The 21672-nt window shown below is 41.8% G+C and overlaps 1 protein-coding gene across 1 annotated transcript in view; it reads right to left on the minus strand.

The window, feature by feature from the left end:
* Positions 1–791: 791 nt before the first annotated feature.
* ADNP2 (ADNP homeobox 2) overlaps positions 792–21672 on the minus strand; it is a 33545-nt gene continuing 12664 nt past the window's right edge. Inside the window, exons 3-4 of the mRNA XM_065932242.1 lie at positions 10054–10143; positions 792–5493 (exon numbers count right to left, since the gene is read on the minus strand). Of these exons, the coding sequence (XP_065788314.1) occupies positions 2251–5493; positions 10054–10143 (3333 nt within the window). The 3' untranslated portion in view covers positions 792–2250. The remainder of the gene's footprint in view (positions 5494–10053; positions 10144–21672) is intronic.

Genomic DNA, 21672 nt, shown 5'->3' on the forward strand with positions numbered 1-21672 from the left:
TTTTCAATCTTTTAAATGATAGCATAAAAATCGCCCACCACTAAACTATTAATCTACAGTTCAGTTTTTCATTTTCAAATAATAAACTTAGGGAATTCCCAGTGTTTAAGAGCCCACACTTCCACTGCAGGGGGGCAGGGGTTCAGTCCCTGGTTGGGGAACAAGATCCCACATACTGCACAGCATAGCTAATAATAATAAATTTACTCATTTTTTTTTTTTTACAAGAACTCCCATATGCTTTTGAAGCTCAGTTTACATCAAATTTTGATCTAGAAGCCTAAAAAGTGTTTAATAGCCAGTAACTAGCATATAAAAAGACTCCACATCAAAAGCTGGACTACAGCTAGCAACCAGAATTCCTTCATCACAGAGTTTCTGCTCAGGGCTATTCCTCTCTGCCCGAAGGGACACAGCCGGGGGAGGGTGCAGGGGCCACGACTGGGAGGGAAGAGGCTGGCAATGCTGCTCTGATCCCGCAGTGGACAGGATGTCAGCCCGACAGACTGACCAGGCCCCAAACGCAAACAGAAGGGGCGCAGGTCAAGCCACACAGATGGCAAGCCGCGCCGGGCGGCACAGAGCTCAGCCTAGAGAAAGGCAATTCCCAGGCACCATCACACAAAGCAAGGATCTCCAGCCACAGCTATTTCGTGACCCTGTAATTATTCAGCCTTTTGGGGGTATGCTTATTTTCACAACAACAAATATGGCATCTACTTCCACGTTTAAACTGTTTCTGAATCATCGTGATGTTTCAACATTTAAAAGAATTAAACAGTTCTACTTGCAGTGGTATAACAAGTTTTAATTCAAAATAGACACTCTGAAAACAATAGGTAAAAAAAACAAACTGGAACAGCTCTTTGAATTTACAACAGAGCACACCAACAATCACACACACGCCAGTTTCACGATTGCCTCAAAAATGTACATTACAGCAATAACATGCAAGAATGATACTTTAAAACTCCACGTGGTAACAGTATCTGATTTCCCAGAGACTGTCGCATCTTCCAAGAAAGCAGCACAGGCACCTCTGCCGTGCATCACCAGCACTGTGGCTCAAGGTCAAGCAGGCTGGTCTCCATAACTGCTTCTGGTGCTTTAAGTTATTTCAGATTTTGTGGAAAAAATGAGGCCTAGTTGGCCGAAGGACAGTAACACACTTGATTCCTTAGCAAAAGCCCATCCCAGTAACCTGGACACTAGGCTATGGGAAAGCCCATTTTCCTAGAATGAATAAATTTACCTCCAGGAAACTGTCAGATTTAATACACCAACCAGGAGACTAGCTCCAGTCCATGTGTTTCACCTTGTTCCCCAAAAACCTATGTTTAAATCTTAGTTAGTTGCCACACTCAGGGGTCAACATTTTATTCCTGAGTAACACAGAGCTTCCCTTTCGCTGGTTTATGCAGAGTTAGGTCAGGAGGAGAGCTTGTGTGTGTGTTTTCAGTGTTTGTTCTAAAGGCACTAAAGATTTATTGTCTTGTCTTTGAATGGAGAAGACTTATCACCATATCAAAAAGAGGGGAAAACTCTACAGTGAGAAGTATTTTGTAACTACAGAATTACTTTATTTGTAAAATAACTCTTGATTTAAATACCAGACTTCAAGTTCAGTATATTTTTAACAAATGAAAACATTTGGTTTTCTGAGTTACAATCAAAAACAACTGTTAGGACGTAAACAACTGAAAAAACGTAAATCAAAATTATAATTAGCAAATACCTTACAAGAAGAAATCAGCATAAGCTAATGCAGTGCATCCTTAATGAACCAGACAAGTCACAGGGGCTGCTGCTCACTTCTCTAAACATTTACTGTATCGTCTGCTGCTACTTGGGAAGCTGAGGGAGAGCAGTTTTAATTTGCAGTTAATCAAGTGTTCTGAAACAAGCTGAAATTTCCTTAAATGAAAAATAAACATATATAGATTTCAGTTTTTATCATACGATAGTGACACTACTGGGAAAACAAAGCGTGCATGAAATATCAAAAGATTTAATTTACATGACAGAGAAAAAACAAAAAGTAATTGTTACAAAATCAAACTGCAGGAAACAAATTTGAAAGAACTACTCACTTCTTTATACAGAAGTCTTTCTGAGCACCTGAAATAAATCTAAAGAGCAGCATAAAGACCACTGAAAATGATTAGTTCAACATACAGTGAAAAAAATAACATTTTTAAAAATCTCAATTGAAAAAACTAATTATCTAATACTTTAGATTTTTTTTTTTTTTTACAAGTTTTGTGGTTCATGCTCAAAGTTCAACCTGTGTTTAACATTTTTAAGTTCAGACATGTCAAAGCCTAAAAGTACAGAAGGCTTGTGATTTTTTATTGCTTTCATGCAAATATACCTTCTTTTTCCAAAAAATGAAGCCACATCAATTTTCCACACCCATAAGAGCGAAGATAACAATTCTATTTCCTTTTTACTGGGATATGGTCTCTTGTGGAAATAATCCCTAAGAAACTGCTTTTTGTCTTCGTAAGAACGGTCTTCGTACTTTTTAGGATTTAATGCTAAAATCTGAAGAGCGTCGTCACTAACGGGCAGTCCCTCCGTCCTGCCCTCACTCCGCTGCCGTTTAACAGGTGCAGCACTCACTGCCTTTTCCGGGGCCGGGTCTGCGTCCGCATCTATGATGACAGGCGGCTCCGCGCCATCCCTCTGGTCTTCGGCCCCGGAGTGGCCATCAGGCAGCTTTCTCTTCACTGAGAAGCTGGTATCGTGGATCACCTCGCCATTGACTAAAAGCAGCTCACTGTTCTCCAGGAGGCTGGGCTGGCCCTGCAGGTCAGGGCTGCTGTCCTTGGGGGCACTGCGGCAGCGCAGCAGGTGGATGGCAATGGCTGCCAGTGTCATGTTGCCAGTGTAGACCCCGCAGCAGTGGATGCACTTGAAAGCCGGAGACTTCAGAATCGTGTGGACTGTGGGCGTGATGTGGTGCCTCTCCTTCAGATGCAGCTCGTATGCCTCCGTTGTCACAAAGGTGCCAAAGCAAAAGGGGCAGGTCAACACCTGCTTGCCGGGCCTCCCAGAAGCACCCTCAGCCTGGGGCCTCACCTTGATGTACACGGGCACCAGCGACTTGGAGTGTATCCCCGCCAGGATGGCCAGGTAGACCTCCCGCTCGCCCAGCTCCTCCCTAGGCAATATGGTAATAAAGTCAAGGTGGGGAAACAGCAGGTTGCCGTTGGCGTCGATATCCAGTTGAAAACCTTTGTTACTGTAATCCATGGGCAGCTTCTTCTTCCCCAGGTGCATGGTCCGACTGTGCTCTGAGAGACCTCTGATATCATGGAAGGTGCATGGGCAGAACAAGCACCCCAGGCCATGCATCAGTAAGTGATGGATAAGCTCCTCCTCCGAAACTAAGCACTTACAAGACAGACATCGAACTGTCTTCTCTCTCATCCACTTTAAAAATGGTGCACATGCCGCCAGTTTCTCTGGCTCCAGTTTGTCAGCAGCTTTGGATTCACTGTGCTTATGCGCCACTTCCATATGGACCTGGTACACATTGGAAGGGAAGAGCTCGTTGCAAACAGGACAGGTTTTCCATTGCTTGGCCTGTTTGAGCACCTGATTTGCCTCTGCCACAGATGAAGAGGCCTGAACAAACATACTCTGAGTAGCATTTACCACCACGGGAGGGGAGGGCATGCCAGTCATGGAACTGGCCATCTGGGCAGCTGTGCCCGACTGCAGGAGCTGGATGGGCATCTGGGGAGGGGCAACAGTGGCGACGCTTCCAGGGGGCACTGGCAGAGTGACAGACACCGGGGCAAGTGTGTACGTGGGAATGCCATTCACTTGTTTCCCTGTGGGTATGAGCTGTCTGAGAATAGAGCCTGATGTCAGGAAAGTGGTGTTTGGCGAAGCACCGGGTCTAATGGTCTGATTTGCAGGCAGAATGTTGGTATTCACAGACTGATTAAGCTGCAGGACCCCAGGCCTCACTGGCTGGCCCATAGGAAGAACTCCTGACATGACCTGCTGACTGAGCTGAAGAACACCAGAGTTAATGCCCTGGTTCACAGGAAGAACGGCTGACGAGACTGTCTGGTTGGGGGGAAGGAGCCCAGGTGGGACTACCTGGCCAGGAGGGAGCACCCGCAGTGGGACCGTCAGCCCTGTGGGCAGTGCTCCCGAGGGGGCAGTCTGCCCGATGGGGAGCACCCCTGACTGAACCACCTGGCCAGCAGGAAGAACCCCAGAAGTCGCTGTCTGTCCTGAAGGGATGACCCCAGCAGGGGTCACCTGTCCTGCAGGAAGGACCCCTGACGGGACTGTCCGACTCACAGAAATCACCCCTGGTGAGACTGCCTGAAGCACTCCAGGGGTGACAGAGGGGTTGACAGGGAGGACCCCAGACCCAACGGGTCTATTCACCGAAAGAACTCCAGGTCCAGCTGGCCTGCTTATGGGCCCCACAGGCTGGCTGAGCGGCAAAACCCCCGGGCGGATGGTCTGGTTTATGGGGAGGACACTGGTTCCAACAGACTTATTTACAGGTCCAACCGGCTGATTCAAGGGCAACACGGGAGGATTTGCTGCCTGATTAAGTGGGACTCCATGAGAGAGAAAGACAGGCTGAGGTGTCGAGGGCGGCAGAGTGAGGCTGCTCTGGCCCACTGGCAGGGGACTGGAGACCAGAGTCACATGAGGCTGGGCAACGGCTGGCGGAGAGTGGGTGACACTGCCCACAGCCCCCGCGGCCACAGTCGCCGGAGGGGCTGCACCCTGAACCGGCTGCACCACGGTCTGGCTCTGGCCATTCTGCGGCAAGGCAAGGTGGTAGCAAGGAGATGAGGTTGGGATGCCCGGAGCACTGCTATTCAGTGGTACGGCCACGTGTGTAGCTGGTTTGGGAGCAATATGCATCTGCTTCAAAAGGCCAGTCTTCTTAATATGTTCTGAGATGACAGACCTAAGCTTATTCTCCAAATCCCGGTGTATATCGGATGTCAAAATATGATACATTAAAGCGTCCTGGCTGCTGGCATTGGCGTTGCACTTTTTACAGTAATATCTGTCAGACGTGAGCAACTTCTCTGCACAGAGGGTGTCGTCAGCTCCAGGATGCTCACCCACCTCCTCAGTTCTCAGGCCAAAATAGGAGTTAATTAAGTAGTGAAAATGTGCTACCAGCACATGCTTCTTCATGCTGTAGTACAGTGTGTTTGAAAAGTTACATTTTAAACATGTAAAACTTATCACATCACTCCTAGATGATTTAGTTTCACCTAAAATATTCACTGTGTAATTCTGGACTTTCCGAGCAGGTGCATGAAACATCCTGAAGTGCCTTCCCACAACTCTGGGTTGAGAGGAAAACACACAGTTTGGGCAAGGGATCACCAGCTCCTGGTCAATTTCATCTTCATGGTAACGATGTAAATGATTTTTGAATGAAGTAAGCACTTTTGTGGAGTATTTACAGAGGCTGCAACAGTATGGTTTTGTTCGATATCTCTGTTAAAAAAAAAAGTCAAGCATAGTTTAATAAAACTACATAGTTTAATAAAAATCAGATGCTACACCATCTACAGTTAACAAGTAAATGATTTTTTTCCTTCTAACTTGCTGGATCTAGGGCTGTGCTATAAGGAAAAGCACATACAGATAACACTCACATCACAAAACCCTTTTCATTTTTCTCGTAAAACACTTAAAAATGTAGTAACTATTCTCAGCATTTAGGCCATACATACAAACAGCGTTTGGCCCCAAAAACATAACTACCTGAACCCCGTTTCCAAAGCCAGTCATTAAAACCACAAATCTCATTTAATCCTATACTCTGATTCAACTGCATCAATTAAACTCAATTCTCAGCAAGAAAAAATTACTTTCTCCCGTTCTCATCCCACTTTTCTTAGTTCCAAGTTGTTTTTACTCCAAATTCTAAAACTTCTGGAATGTTCTAACATAACCAAACTTGATAATTGCTAAACTGACCACCAGTCTTTCATTTCCCAGATTCCAGGAGATAAATGGACAGTGACAACCACTGAAGACAGAGGGCCTGTGGCTCACTCACTGTGAATAAGCCTGAGGTAAGTTCAAGCCACAGGCTGCCACTCTGACAACATGTTACCTCTCCGTAAGGCGAATATGGGGAATTCAACAAGCCTGGGGCACAAGAAGAGACATTCGCACAACAGCTGGCCAACTGAGGAGCACAGTGTGCTCTAACATCCAGGAAGCCTTGTTGGTCTGACATGAGAGTAGCACGGCAGGCAACAGACCCCCCAGCTGGAGCACCAGAAAACACTGGGCCTAGATTCACAAAGCAGGAAAGCCAGGGTGTGGACAGGTTAGACAACGGGGCAGAGGTCTTCCCACTCTGCAGCTGTTTCCCACTGATGTAGTGGCCACTGGCCACCCCCGTCCTTCCCAGACACGTGCCCAGAGACCACTCTCACACACACACACACAAATTCCCCTCCTGTGGGTTCTGTCACCCTCTCTGCTAATCACACAGTCTTCCTCTTGGGTCACTGATCAGAGAAAGCACCCAAACACATTCAACATGTCACTACTGCCTTTTCAGCAACTAAGAAATCCCAGGTTCTGGCACTTTCAGCAGAATTTATAAAAAACCTAGGGGACAGCCAACCACACAACATATTTTAAAAAATATGTTTCACCAATTCGGACACACTTTTTTCTATTTTAATATCTCCGAAATCTGGAAACACCTTACAGCTGACAGTTTAATGTTACATCACAACTTAGGTGAAGTATTACTTTAGCTTCATTTATGGTTCTTTTAAAATGGAGCATCTTATATACTCCACAAATACTGTATTGAAAAACCAGATACTTAATGAAAATTACACCCAGTTAAAGAGTCAACAGAACTAACAACTTGCTACTATCTGTTAGTACTGAACAGATCTTTGGATTAAGGAAAGATTTCTTATATAACACATCATTAATACAATCCATAATAGAAAATACATGCCTCCTGAGAAATCTGTATGCTGATCAAAAAGCAACAGTTAGAACCAGACACGAAACAACAGACTGGTTCAAAACTGGGAAAGGAGTACATCAAGGTTGTATATTGTCACCCTCCTTCTTTAACTTCAATGCAGAGTACATCATGCAAAATACCAGGCTGGATAAAGCACAAGCAGGAATCAAGGTTGCCAGGAGAAATATCAATAACCTCAGATATGCAGGTGACACCACCCTAATGGAAGAAAGCAAACAGGAACTACACAGCCTCTTGATGAAGGTCAAAGAGGAGTGTAAAAACTGGCTTAAAACTTAACATTCAAAAAACAAAGATCATGGCATACGGTCTCATCACTTCATGGCAAATAGATGGGGGAAAAAGGCAACAGTGACAGACTTTTATTTTCTTGGACTCCAAAATCACTGTTGATGGTGACTACAGCCACAAAATTAAAGAACGCTTGCTCCTTGGAAGAAAATCTATGACAAACCTAGACACCATATTAAAAAGCAGAGACATAACTTTGTCAACAAAGGTCCATCTAGTTAAAGCTCTGGTTTTTCCAGTAGCCATGTATGGCTGTGAGAGTTGGACCATAAAGAAGGCTGAGCGTCAAAGAATTGATGCTATCAACTGTAATGCATGAAAAGACTGTTGAGAGTCCCTTGGACTACAAGGATACTGAAGCTGAAGCTCCAATACTTTGGCCACCTGATGCAAAGAGCCCACACACTGAAAAAGACCCCAATGCTTGGAAAGATTGAGGGCAGGAGAAGGGGATGACAGAGGATGAGATTGTTGGATGGCCTCATCAACTCAATGGACATGAGTTTGAACAAACTTTGGGAGATAGTGGAAGGACAGGGAAGCCTGGTGTGCTGCAGTCCATGGGGTTGCAGAGTCAGACATGACTGAGTAACTGAACAACAGTAGAAAAAAATTATAAACAGGATTTTATCAAAGTAAGAAATCTTCTCTTTGAAAGATACTTTAAAAGGTAAAAAGACAAACCACAGGCTAAAAGACTATTTACAAACCACACACCTAATACAGGACTTGTGTCCATAAAACACACTGTGGACATGTTCAAGTCTCAGTAAGGACACATATGACCCAATTTTTAGAAAACTGGCAAAACATTTAAGAGTCGAACACTTTATACTAAAGAGGGTATCCAGATGCCAAAGAAGCACACAAAAAGATGCTCAACATTGTTAGTCACTAGGGAGATGCAAATTAAAACCAGAGAAGACACCACTACAAGCCTATTAAAATGGAAAATAAGCAGTTAAATCCAAAAGCACAAAAACCCTGACAGAGTCCAGTGAGGACGCCAAGCAGCCAGGACACACACCACTGGTGGGAAAGCAACATGGTACAGCCACTTTGGAAAACAGTCCAGCAGTTTGTTAGAGATGGACCATATATTGCACAACCCAGCAATCTCACACCTGGCAACTACCCAAGAGAAGTGAAAGCAAATATTTAGAGAAAAACCTGTATGTCAAAGTTCTAGGACAGTGATCAATCAGAAATAACTGGAGTGTAATACCTTGGTTCACTGTAACAGAAAAATAACCAAGGAGAAAGAAGTGGAGTCAGGCATCCTGGCCGCTGCAGGATGCCTTTTCTCCGAGATTATCCCTGTTTCCCCATCTGCCTAAGGCCACATCTTCAGGTCCCGTAACAGCTAGGTTTCATTTCCAACTAACACAAGCACCTCCATCCCAGATCCAGATATCCAGCACATTTCATTTCTCTGAAGCATGAGCCACATAATCCAGCCGAGTAGCACATTCCTGCTACAGTGGCCGAAAAACTGTCTTTGTTCAAAAATTCTATTACCCAGACACAAATTAAAGAAGGCTATCTACGAATACAAAGTAAGGTACTAAAACTAGCAGGTGACACAGCCTCTACCACGCCAGGTAACAGTGGCTTACTTTTTCTGAATATGGTACCTATTAACAAATTCAATCTCCACTATTTCATATTGTTATTTAACTTTTTGTGTCCATTCACACAAACAAAAACATAAACTCCCTAAGGAAAAGAATCCTAACTTTCACCTCTTTGCATCAAGCACTCAGAAAGTTGTAGCAGGAATTCAAAAAATGTTTCTTGATGAAGAGCATATAATTATACATTATATTGCATGTTACATAATATAATCTTTTAGGAATTCAGATGAGAAAAAATCAGAGAGGCCTAAGAACATAATCACAAAGCCGAGGTATTCAAAACAAGGCATATTTGAAAAGCCATGAGCTGTTCTGAGCAGAATAGCCAAATCAGAGCAGTTTCAAGGAATCTTGTGTCTGTTGGTAAAGAGGGGAATGTCGGGTCAAGGAAGGGAAGAGACACAGAACAGGCAGAAAGCGGGACTCAAGAGGACAAGGTGACAACAAAAATGTTTACAAATAAAATTCTGACAGAAAAACGACTGATAAGTTACAGAAAGTTTCTTTAAGCCAGAATTCTCACGGACAACGCTATTTGGACAAATGGGCGGCTGAGGCAGTGAGCGGAGGCCGGTCCCCTCGGGGCGAGCTGCCTGGAGCTGACGAGGTGCTAACCCAGCAGCTGGGCAGCAGGAAGGTTTTCCAGAGGAAACACTTTTCAAAGGGGAATTCAGCAGTACCTCACATAGTTTAGCTGGAATCTGCTTAACTACAAGGTTTCAAATTTATTGTAAATTGTGTTCCCCGATTCAAACTCCATATTTTTAATTTTTGAAACCAGAATGTATGTTCATACTTGAAGTCATTTCTTTTTACTCAGAATAGTTACATAACTCAGAAGCCCTACTTATATCAGAGGCATATAATAGTAATATAATAATTTCACTGTATCACTTCATCAACTTTTTACATGCAGAAAACTCTCACAGCATTAATACTGCATTATAAAACATTTAACTTTTTCTACTTCCCTAAATGTTTACATTATACCCCTCCTCCTCCCTTTCATTCATCTGCAACCCCAAAACATGTGATGTTCCTCAGAACTAAACCGACACTTACCCCATGTTCTGAGGAAACATGAAAACTGGAAATAAAAATACATACCAGTTTCTTTCCAGAAGGTTCCCACAGAGAAATATCTCCCCATGATGTGTTATAAAAGTACTTCTCTCCTGGGTCAAAGCCTTTAAGGTCCTTTTAGAAAGGGAGAAAAACAGAGATTATTACGTAATTTCAGAAGATAAAGAAGTACTAAATTAGAACCCAATGGGATTCTTTGGCACTTAAGAAATCTACATGGGAAGGACCTCTCTGGTGGACCAATGTAGGGAGCACAGGTTCAACCCATTGTCAGGGAAATGAGATCCCCTGTGTTGCACAGTGTGAAGAAAGGGAGGGAGGGGGAGAAAAAGAGAAAGAAAGGGAAATCTACCCCATGGCAAACTCTGACAGAGTTCCCATCAAGATGGAGACCTGGGGAAAATGCTGAAATAATCCAAGTTAATACTACAGCTTCTGTACTTCAGCAGCTGCCTTTCAATTTATGTCAAGTCCTTACAGAGTTTATACTTAGTAAATCTCAGTTTCACAGTGTCTTAAATTCAATACATTTTTTTTCTTCCTTTCACACACTTTCTTGTTTGCGCTTCATTAAACTGTCCTATTACAGAGCTGATTTCCTTCCTAGCCATACTTGTTGGGGTGCTGGATTCTTTCCATGTCTGTAGTCTTCCATAAATTCAAAAACATATATAAATATATATGTAATTTTTAAAATACAGTCTTATAAGAAATAAACAGATGAGATTTCCCACAAATAATTTCTGAAAGAGAAAAACCACATGAACAAACACTGTCTTCCCAGTGTAAGCCCCATGGAGACGCATGTCGGGTGGGATAACATGGGCACTCCCAAGTGTTGGTAAGAAGTCAGACGGTGAATATGTAAGGCTTCGCCAGCAAGCAGTCTGTCTGAAACAACTCCTCAAGCTCACCACTGTGCACAAAAGCAGCCACAGACAGTATGTAAACACAGACAAGCAAAGCTGTATTCCAAGAAGTTTATTTACAAAATGGACAGCAAGCCAGCTTTGGTCCAGTTTGCCTACCTCTGGTCTAAACACTCAAATAAGAAGTACAGAATGTCATACTGAGTTAAAAACCACAATCCAATTATATGTTGACTGGTTCAAAATCAGGAAAGGAATACAAGGCTGCATACTGTCGCCCTGCTTATTTAACCTCTTTGCACAGTACATCATCCAAAATGTCGGGCTAGCTGAATTCACAAACTGGAATCAAGACTGCTAGGATTCATCAACCTCAGATATGTAGATGATACCACTCTAATGGCAGAAAGTGAAGAGGAACTAAAGAGCCTTTTGATGAGGGTGAAAAAGGAGGGTAAAAAAGCTGGCTTAACACTAAACATTCAAAAAACTAAGATCATGATATCCAGTCCCATCGCTTCATGGCAACTAGAAGGTGAAAAAGTGCAAGCAGTGACAGATTTTACTTTCTTCAGCTCCAAAATCCCTGCAGAGGGTGACCACAAACATGAAATTAAAAGACTCCTGCTCCTTGGAAGAAAATCTACAAGCCTAGACAACGTATTAAAAAGCAGACATCATCTTGCCAGCAAAGGTCCATTCAGTGAAAGCTATGGTTTTTCCAGCAGTCATGTATGGATGTGAGAGTTGGTCCATAAAGAAGGCTGAGCACCAAAGAACTGCTTTCAAATTGTGGTGTTGGAGAAGACTATTGAGAGTCCCCTGGACAGCAAGGAGATCAAACCAGTCCTAAAGGAAATCAACCCTGAATATGGAAGGATTGTTGCTGAAGCTCCAATACTCTGGCCAAGTGATACAAAGGGCAGACGCACTAGAAGAGACCCTGATGCTAGGAAACACTGAGGCAAAAGGTGAAGGGGGTGGCAGAGAATAAGATGGTTAGAGAGCATCACCGGCAAGACTTTGAGCAAACTCCAGGAGACATTGGAGGACAGAGGAGCCTGGCATGTTACAGTCCATGAGGTCGCAAAGAGTGGAACACAACTTAAGAGACTGAACAACAGCAACAATTATATGCTGTCTACAAAAATTTCACTTCAAATACAAAATCATAGAGAGGTTAAAGATAAAAAGAAGGAAATCAATGTCATGTGACCACTAGTCAAAAAAAAAAGCTGATATAAATCACCAATGTGAAAAACAGAGGGGAGGACTTTCCCAGTGGCAAGTGGATAAGAATCCGCCTGCCAATGCAAGGGACACCAGTCCAATCCCTGGTCCAGGAAGATTCCACATGCCGGGGTGCAACTAAGCCCGCAAACTGCAAATGCTGAAGCCCTTGCACCTAGAGCCCATGCTCTGCAGCAAGGGAAGGCACCGCGATGAGAAGTCCGCACCCTGCGACAAAGAAGCCCCCACTCGCCACAACTAGAAAAAGCCTGTGCAAAGCACGAAAACCCAGAGCGGCCAAAAAATAAACAGATACCACCATGGTTCCTACAGATGAGAAAATAATATGACCACCATAATGCCAATAAATTTGACAAATTAAACTGACAAGGATAAATCTCTTCAAAGAACATAAGAAAAAGCTCACTCAGGAAAATCAGATAACCTGATAGTCTGATATCTAGTGTAGACATTGACTCCATAATTAAAACCCTTCCCACAAAGAAAACTTCAATTCTAGATAGCTTCACTGGGAATTCTACTAAACATGGTATTATCAATTCTACATAGACTCTTCCAGAAAATAAAAAGGAAGAAACAGCTCCCAATTCATTTCAAAAGGCTGGCCAAGACTTGACAAAGATCTAACAGAAAATGAAAACTACAGACCTACCCTTCAAAAACACAGATGAAAAATCCTTAACAAAATGTTTGCCAATCAATCCACACTGTAAAAAGGACCAAGCGGAATTTATCCCCGGGATAGAGGTTGGTTTAACAATTTCTTTTCTTAAAAAATAACAAACACAAAAACCATGTAATTCACTAGACCAAGAAAAGAAAATTACATAAATATAGAAAAGTCATCTGACAAAATTCAACCATCAGTCATAATTTCTGCTCTCAGCAAAGTAAGAATAAGAAAATTTCTCAACCTGAAAAGGGGATCTCCCAAAAACATGTAGCTAACAACTATGCTATATGGTAACATAAAGAACATTCTTACGTCTATTTTAGGCTTCATTTCAAAAATTTTTTGAAAACCAGCACTATCGAATGTTAGTAAGGATGTGGAGCAAGGGAAACCCTCCCACACTGCTGACAGGAGTGTGAAATCAGACAACTGCTTTGGATAATACCAAATCTAGGTATTTATCCAAGAAATATCAAAACAGCTACCCACAAAAAACACTTTTATAAGAATATTTGAAAAAAAAAACTGCTAGTTGCTTAGCTGTGTCTGGCTCTTTGCAACCCCACCAGGCTCCTCTGTCCATGGAATTTTCCAGGCAATACTGGAGTGGGTAGCCATTCCCTTCTCTGGGTGATCTTCCCAACCCAGGGATCAAAACCACATCACCTGCTTTGCAGGCAGATTCTCTACCGTCTGAGCCACCAGGGAAGCTCTATAAGAATATTTACAAGAACCTAAAAAAGAACAGCATGTATATTATCTATGGTGAAACAGATCACCAGCCCAGGTGGGATGGGATGCATGAGTCAAGTGCTCGGGCCTGGTGCACTGGGAAGACCCAGAGGAATCGGGTGGAGAGGGAGGGGGGAGGGGGGATCGGGATGGGGAATAGGTGTAACTCTATGGCTGATTCATATCAATGTATGACAAAACCCACTGAAATAAATAAATAAATGAATGAATGAATGAATGAATGAATATTTATAAGAACCTTACTCATAATAACTCCAAACCAGAAACGGCCGAGGTGTTCACATTAGAAGAATCAACAACAAACTACTCACAGAATGGGATCTTCCTCAACAACAAGAACGATCAGCTACAGGGCAACAACACAGAAGAATCTTCCCCAGGAGCAACTATTATTTCACTCATATCAAACAGGCAAATCTCACCAACAGTGAAAATTTTCAGCATGATGGTAACCAGTGGAGTGGGTGGGGTCTGACTCCCACAGCAGGTCCTGTGTCCTGACAGGACTTGTACTGCATGAGTCAGTGCATTTCCAGACCCCATCAACTGGAGACAGCTAAGGTGCACCTCACAAACATGTAACTTCCCCTCCCACTAAAAGTTGTAAGAAATACTAGTGCTAATGATACACCTATGCTGAAAGAGTTTAAGGGCAAATTTATCAATGCCTGAAACTTAGAAATGCATCAAAGTATAAGATAGAAGGACTTCCCTGGTGGTCCAATGGCTAACACACTGCACTCTCAGTGCATGGGGTCTGGGTTCAATTCCTGGTCAGGGATAGATCCCACATGCAGAAACTAAAGGTCCCACATGTTGCAACTAAGACCCAGTGCAGCCAAACAGATAATTTTTTTTTAAGAAGGCTGAATGATGGGTGAATATACATATGCGTGTTAATTTTATACAATTTAGGTGGGAGGTACATGGGTTTTCATGGTACAATCCTTTCAGTACTTCTGTAGGCTTCAATTTTTCATAAGAAAATACTGGAAATGGAAGAAGTAAGCAGCAATGTTCTATCGCAGGAGATGAGAAGGGTTTAAGGGAAGAAGTGCTTTCCACTGTCAGATGCAGGGAAAAAAAGAGCTAGTATGGGCTTCCCTGGTGGCTCAGTGGTAAAGAATCCGCCTGTCAAGCAAGAGACATAGGTTAAATGCCTGGATCGGGAATATCCCCTGGAGGAGGAAAGGGCAACCCACTCCAGTGTTCTTGCCTGGGAAATCACATGGACAAAGGAGCCTAGTGGGCGACAGTCCATGGGGTCAGAAAAGAGTTAGACTCAACTTGTGACTAAAGAACAAGAAAACTCAATCATTAGGAAATAAACAGATTAACTATTTCAATATTTTCTGTAGATTAAGATGTCGGAACATAGTGTAACACATTAAAAAAATCTGTTTATACATACAGAAGATTGTCACAGGGGTGGGTTTAGTGTACATTTTTTTTAAGCTTCCCTAATTCAGATGCAACAACCTCAAATTTGCAAACACTGGTTTAAATGTTCCGACCTGATCTAATACTTGATGCACAGAAATTAAGTGCGGGAGCTGCCTCAGAAATGGCAGTTCTGCCTAGAGCAGCACAAAGGAACACGGTGTGGCCCAGTGAAGCAAGAACAGGAGCAGCCAAACTTCTACACCAAAGGCAGGCTGTCCTGAGGGCTTTCTAAATGCAGGGGCCAGGGGACAACGGAAGAGCTCCAGGGAGGACAAGGTGCAACAGAAGACTGAGAAAAAAGGTTTACAAAGTAACAACCCACAAGCCGCCAAAAAGGCAACTATGATGTGGATCCAAGTTTCTACTAGATGGTCTGCCTTAATTGCTTCTAGCTCATGTCTCTCAATAAATCTGACAGATACTTTGAAACTCTAACCAAGGGACCTTCTATTTCTAAATTCCCTTTTCCTACCACTTCTTTAAAAGATTTCTGGCCTCCATGTGGCAGTATTTGTATCTCTGATAGTTCCTAATTGTGAAAACACAATAAGACAAAAGCTGCTAGGAACAGTAACATTTTTAATTTTTAAAATGTACTTATTTTTGGCTGCACTGGGTCTTTGGGGCTGCACACAGGCCTTCTCCAGCTGTGGTGAGCAGAGCCTGCTCTCCAGCTGTGGTGCACTGGCTTCTCCAGACGCACAGCATGGGGTCCAGGGCCCGTGGGCTTCAGCAGCTGCAGTCTGAGGACTCAGCACTTGCAGCTCGCTGGCTCAATGGCTGTGGTGCACAGGCCAAGCTGCCCCACAGCATGTGGAATCCTCCTGCACCAGGGACTGAACCCACGACCCCTGCACTGGCAGGTGGATTCTCCACCACTGGACCACCAGAGAAGTCCAGAACATTACTGTTTTAAAATAAATTTGGATACTATTAATCACCTCAGTATCCATGAACATTTGAAATGTAACAGTAGTTTAATGGAAGAGATCGCTTTCAACTCTCAGATAATGCTTCATTTACCTATGAATTTTTAGCCACCAGAAAAACTGTAATAACTCCCAAATAACTTCATGACTCCTCAAGGGTTCACATCATATATTAGCAATCACTATTCTAAGCAGCACACACAGTATACATGGAAAGAACATGTAATGTCTCTTCCACTTTCCCACTCCCACCAATTACGTGTGTGTGTGTGTGTGTGTCTGTGTCTGTGTGTAAACTGAACAGGCCGGTACTAGTTTCCTCTGCATTTTAGTGAGGTTCAAGGGCTGGCCCTGCCTAACTAGGGTGACCAAGCACCAGGTATGGTTGGGGCTGATCTCTGGTGTAGGTCCAGCACATTCAAGATATGCCACATACTCTCCTAGCACAAGCTCTGAAAAGAAAAGTTTAAGCTTTTATATGTGGAAATGTGAGTAAAATAATGAAGGTAATTGATGTGACTATTTTAGAGCATTAAAATGTAATTCTGGGGAAGTCCACATGATATGAGTCTCAGCTTCCTGGTGTTTACAACCGAACAGTTTGCTGGCTGCACACCAAAATTAAAACAACCTGAGAACTGAACAAAGATAAAGAAAAGAGATAATCAAAGAAACCAAAAGTTGTTTCTTTGAAAAGATCAACAAAATTCACAAATGTTGAGCTAGACTGACAGGAAAAAGAGAGAAGATAAAACTAAGTAAAACCAGAAATGAAAGTGGGTCAGTTTTACAACTGACCTTACAGAAATAAAAGGATTAGACAAAAATACTAGCAACAACTGTATACAAACAAAATAAACTAGAAGAAATAGACAAACTCCTAAAAACACACTAATTATCCAAGGTGATTCAAGAAATAGAAAATTTCAACAGACCTATAACAAGTAGAGATTGAATCAAAAGCCATAATCAAAAATATTAAAACAAAGAAAACTCAAGGGCCAGATGGCTTCCTTCACTGATTAATTCTACCAAATATTTAAAGAAGAATTAACACCAGTTCTTCTCAAACTCTTCTCCCCACAACAGAAGAGAAGGTAACACTTCCTAATTCATTTTACATGGCTAGCATTATCCTAATAACAGAGCTAAACAGAGACATCACAAGAAAATTAGATACTTTTTATGAATAAAAATGAAAACTCCTTAACGGATACTAATGAACAAAACCCAACAGTGATTACAGATTATACACTATGACCAAGTAGGATTTATATCAGGAATGCAAGCAGAGGCAGCATAAGAAAATCTATCAGTGTAATATACCAAAGATAACAGAACAAAGGGGAGAAAAACCCACACAACTACCTGAAGTGGCAGAGAAAGCATCTGACAAAATCCAACACCCTTTCACGATTAAGAAAACACTTAGAAAACTAGAATAGAACTTTCTCAACAAGACAAAAGGCACTGACGGGACACCAAGATACTCAACAATGAGAGACCGAAAGTGTTCCCCCCAACACTGCAAACAAGACAAGGAGGTCTGCTTTCACCACTGCTATTCAATATTGTCCTGGAGTCCCAGCCAGAGCTCTCAGACAAGAAAAACAAAAGGCACCCACATTGAAAGGGAAGACGTAAAACTATTTCTATTCACAGGTGATATGATTCTATTAAGAATCCAAAGTGGGGCTTCCCTTGTGGCTGAGTAGTAAAGAATCCATCTGCAAATGTAAGAGACATGGGTTCAATCCCTGATCCAGGAAGATCCCACATGCCGAGGGGCAACTAAGCCCATGTGCTACAACTACCGAGCCTGTGTTCTGGAGCCCGGAAGCAGCAAATACTGAGCCATGTGCTACAGCTACTGAAGCCCCAGCACCCCAGAGCCCATGCTCTGTACCAAGGCAAGACACCGCAATGAGAAGCCTGCGTACCACAACTACAGAGTAGTCCCCACTCTCTGAAACGAGAGAAAATCTGTGTGCAACAGTGAAGACCCAGCACAGCCAAAAAAAAAAAAAGAAAAGGAATCCAAAATAAGATACCAGAGGTAATGATAAATTCAGTAAAAATGCAGGGTACAAAATGAACATACATAAGTTAGTTGTGTTTCTATATACCTGTAATTAAAAATCTGAAAAGGAAATTAAGATAACAATTTCATTTACAATACCATCTAAAATAATGAAATGCCTAGGTATAAATATAACCAAGAAGGTTAAAGTCTTGTAGACTGAAAACTACAAAACATTATTGAAAGACATTAAAGACCTAAAAAAATAGAAACACATCCTTTATTCATGGGTAGGAATACTGCCAAGATGTCAATACTATCTAGCGTGATCTACAATATAATCCCAATCAAAATTCCAATAGTCTGGCAGAAACAGAAACTCCAATCCTTAAGTTCATACGAAATTGAAAGGGGCCCCTGACAGCCTAAACAATATTGGGGGAAAGAAAAAACAAAAAGTTGAAAAACTCACACTTTTCAACTTCAAAACTTAAAACTATGGTAATCAAAACACTGTAATACTAGTGTAAGGACAAACATTCAGATTAATGAAAGAGAACTGAGAGTTCAGAAATAAATCCACGTAGCTATGGCCAAATCATTTTCTACAAGGCTACCAATTCCATTCAATGGGGGAAAATTAGTGAAATAAATGGCTCCGGAACAACTGGATTTCCACATGCAAAAGAATGAAGTTGGGTCCTTGTATCACACCATATACAAAATTAATTCAATATGGATCAACAATCTAAACAAAAAGAACTACAACCATAATACTCTTAGAAGAAAACATAGAAAATCTTAACTTCAATCTGGCAATGGCTTCTTAGTTACAACATAGAAAAGCACTGCAAACACACAAACAGGACTCCATCAAAATATAAAACTTTTGTGCATCAAAAGATATTATCAAGAAAGTAAAAGGAGAATGGGAGAAAACATTTACAAATCATACCTAATAAAGGTTTAATATCCAAAATATATAAAAAACTACACCTCAACAACAAAAAGACAAACAATCCGGTTTAAAAATGAACAAGACATGAAAGCAAATCTCCAAAGATATACAAATGGCCAATAAGGACATGAAAAGATGCTCAACATCATTAGTGGCCTCAGTGGCGAGGGAGGAGGGAAAGAAAGAGGATGAGAGAAAAAGAACAAACAGCAAGGCTGTGGCTAAACTGGACCCCTCATGCATGGCTGGTGGGAACTGAAAAGGGTACAAGCCACTTTGGAAAGTTAGGGGGGTTCTCATAAAAGCTAAACGATTATTACATGATCCAGCAAAAAAATGAAAATAGGGCCTCAAACAGACACCTGTGAGCCAAAGTTCACTACAGCATTATTCACAATAGCCAAAAGACAAAATCAACCCGAGTGTCTATCAACAGATGAACTGATAAAATGCAATATGTGGTAATACAATGGATTGCGAGTTAGCCACAAAAAGGACTAACATTTTGACACATGCCACAACATGGACTTCAAATCATTAAGTAAAATAAGCCAGTCACAAAAGATCCAATATTGCATGATTCCACTCACATGAAATATCTTTAATAGACAAATCTATAGAGACATATAGCAGATTACAGGTTATCAGGGGCTGTGGTGGGGGCATGGGGAATTATTACTTAATAGTATTAAGAGTTTCTATTTGAGATGATGATAACCTAGTTGGAAAACAGTGTGAATGTAATTAATGGTACTGAATTGTACACTTAAAAATGGCTAAATGGGCAATTCCCTGGTGGTCCAGTGATTAGGACCCGGAGATTTCAACAATACAGCTAGGGTTCAGTCCCTGGACAGAGAAATAAGATCCCACGAGTCACACAGCAAAGGCAATTTCATGTTATATCTTACCTTTATAAAAAATTTCTAAGTATACTTAGAAGATTTAAGGGAAAAAAAGAGATTAAAATAGTTCATTACTTATTTTATACCGATTACATATTGAATATTTGTAACATATGAGGCTAAATAAACTAAATTATTAAATTAAAAAATTAAAGAACTGGAAAAGTCTTTGAAAAGACCAACCAATGCAACACTACAACCAATGCAGGTGTACAGGGTCCTGTGTTCAGAAAGGTCAGTGCAGGGTTGAATCCCTGCTGTCACTATTTTTAAAGTGTTGATAATTTTAACTCTGAATTTGTTTTATGACGTGAAGTCTGATAGGACAACAAAGAGCATGCCAGGGGCTTGAAGCTTCAGTTCACACACGGTCCCACCGCCACTGTTTCTGGGACACAGCCTGTCGCTGCTCTCGGTCCCCATACCCTCCAAACTCCCCTCTCCCACAACCACTCTGAGACTCTCGCCCACGACCTGGGGCAATAGCCGAGCTGCCAGGGGGTCCACATTCCACAGTTGCCCTGGTAAGAGCCAGGTACAGACTTGGGGAGAGGAAGAGGCAAGGTTACCAGACTCACCCTGGGCTGGCAGCACCATGGTGTTTGGCAGATACCTTGGTGCCTAGAGCCCACTCTGGATCCAGGTACCAGAAGCATCCTGACTCAGAAGCTGAAATCATGTGGGAGCCATCATCTGCCTGGGACAGCACACTTGTGGGGCCTGCTCAGAGCCCCACATTTTCATTCTGCACAGTACCCTTCAAAGTAGGTAGCTAGCCTTTAATATAACTGATCAAATATTGTTAACTTTTTAAGAAACTCTTCAAGATACTCTAAGGTTTAGATCTACTTTTAGAAAAAGATCTACTTTTAGAAAAGGAGACAAGGTTCATGGAAGAGCCTATTTTCCCTCAGGTTTACTTTCCTCAGCCAGGCTTCTGAGAAGAACTATACAGCCTACGATTTGAGGTCCTAACTCTTAGAACGAGTGGAGTCATATACACTTTGGAACGCCAAGAAGGCAGACTGCATTCTCCCTATGAAGTCTGAAATGCTGGATAAGGAAACAGAAAGGACCCTGACAGGTGTCAGACAAATGCCCTCCCGTTTCATTTGGTCAGTGTTGGTTTTCAACACTTTTAACCAAGAACCCTAAATACTACAATGGATTAAGAGTAAGTACATTTGACATTAAAAAGTTCTTAATGTGGCATTCAGTGAAAAGAAAACACAAAGCTAGCATATGGTTAGAGCATGTCCTGTCTCTAAAAATCTGAAAAGATATTAATATAACAATGTTTACCATGGAGATTCTGGGGTAACAGCATACAAGTAAGTCATTTTTTTCTCTATGTTTCTATGTATATTTTCTAATTTTTCTATAATGAACTTTTTTTATAATGAACTTTTATATTGCTTGAATTTTCAGAAAGTCTGCGGAATATAAGACCAACTACAAATTAAAAAAAAACAAAATTTCTCCCCAAAAGAATTAGAAAAATTTAACCAAGTAGTTAATTAATACTGGTATGCCATTCAAATGTCTTACTTTTTCTTTTGTGAAGTATACAAGTATCTGTGTCAGCATAGTCTTGGAAAGAAAAAGTTAAAACAGTCTTGAACAAATTGAGATGAGTAAATAATCTTAGCCAGACTAAGGGAGAAGTTAGTGAGGAATGTACAGTTTTATGCAATATCAAAATCGAAGGACTCCAGGATGAAAAATTTTAGTTGCTACTGACATTTTATCATAAAAAAAAAAAACACTTCAGTTTGTAACAGAATTCCATCTTAAAAGTGAATTCACATTAAAGGAGACTTAAGAGAGATGACAACCAAAGGC

The sequence above is a fragment of the Muntiacus reevesi genome, chromosome 4, assembly GCF_963930625.1.
Source record: "Muntiacus reevesi chromosome 4, mMunRee1.1, whole genome shotgun sequence".
Taxonomy (NCBI): domain Eukaryota; kingdom Metazoa; phylum Chordata; class Mammalia; order Artiodactyla; family Cervidae; genus Muntiacus; species Muntiacus reevesi.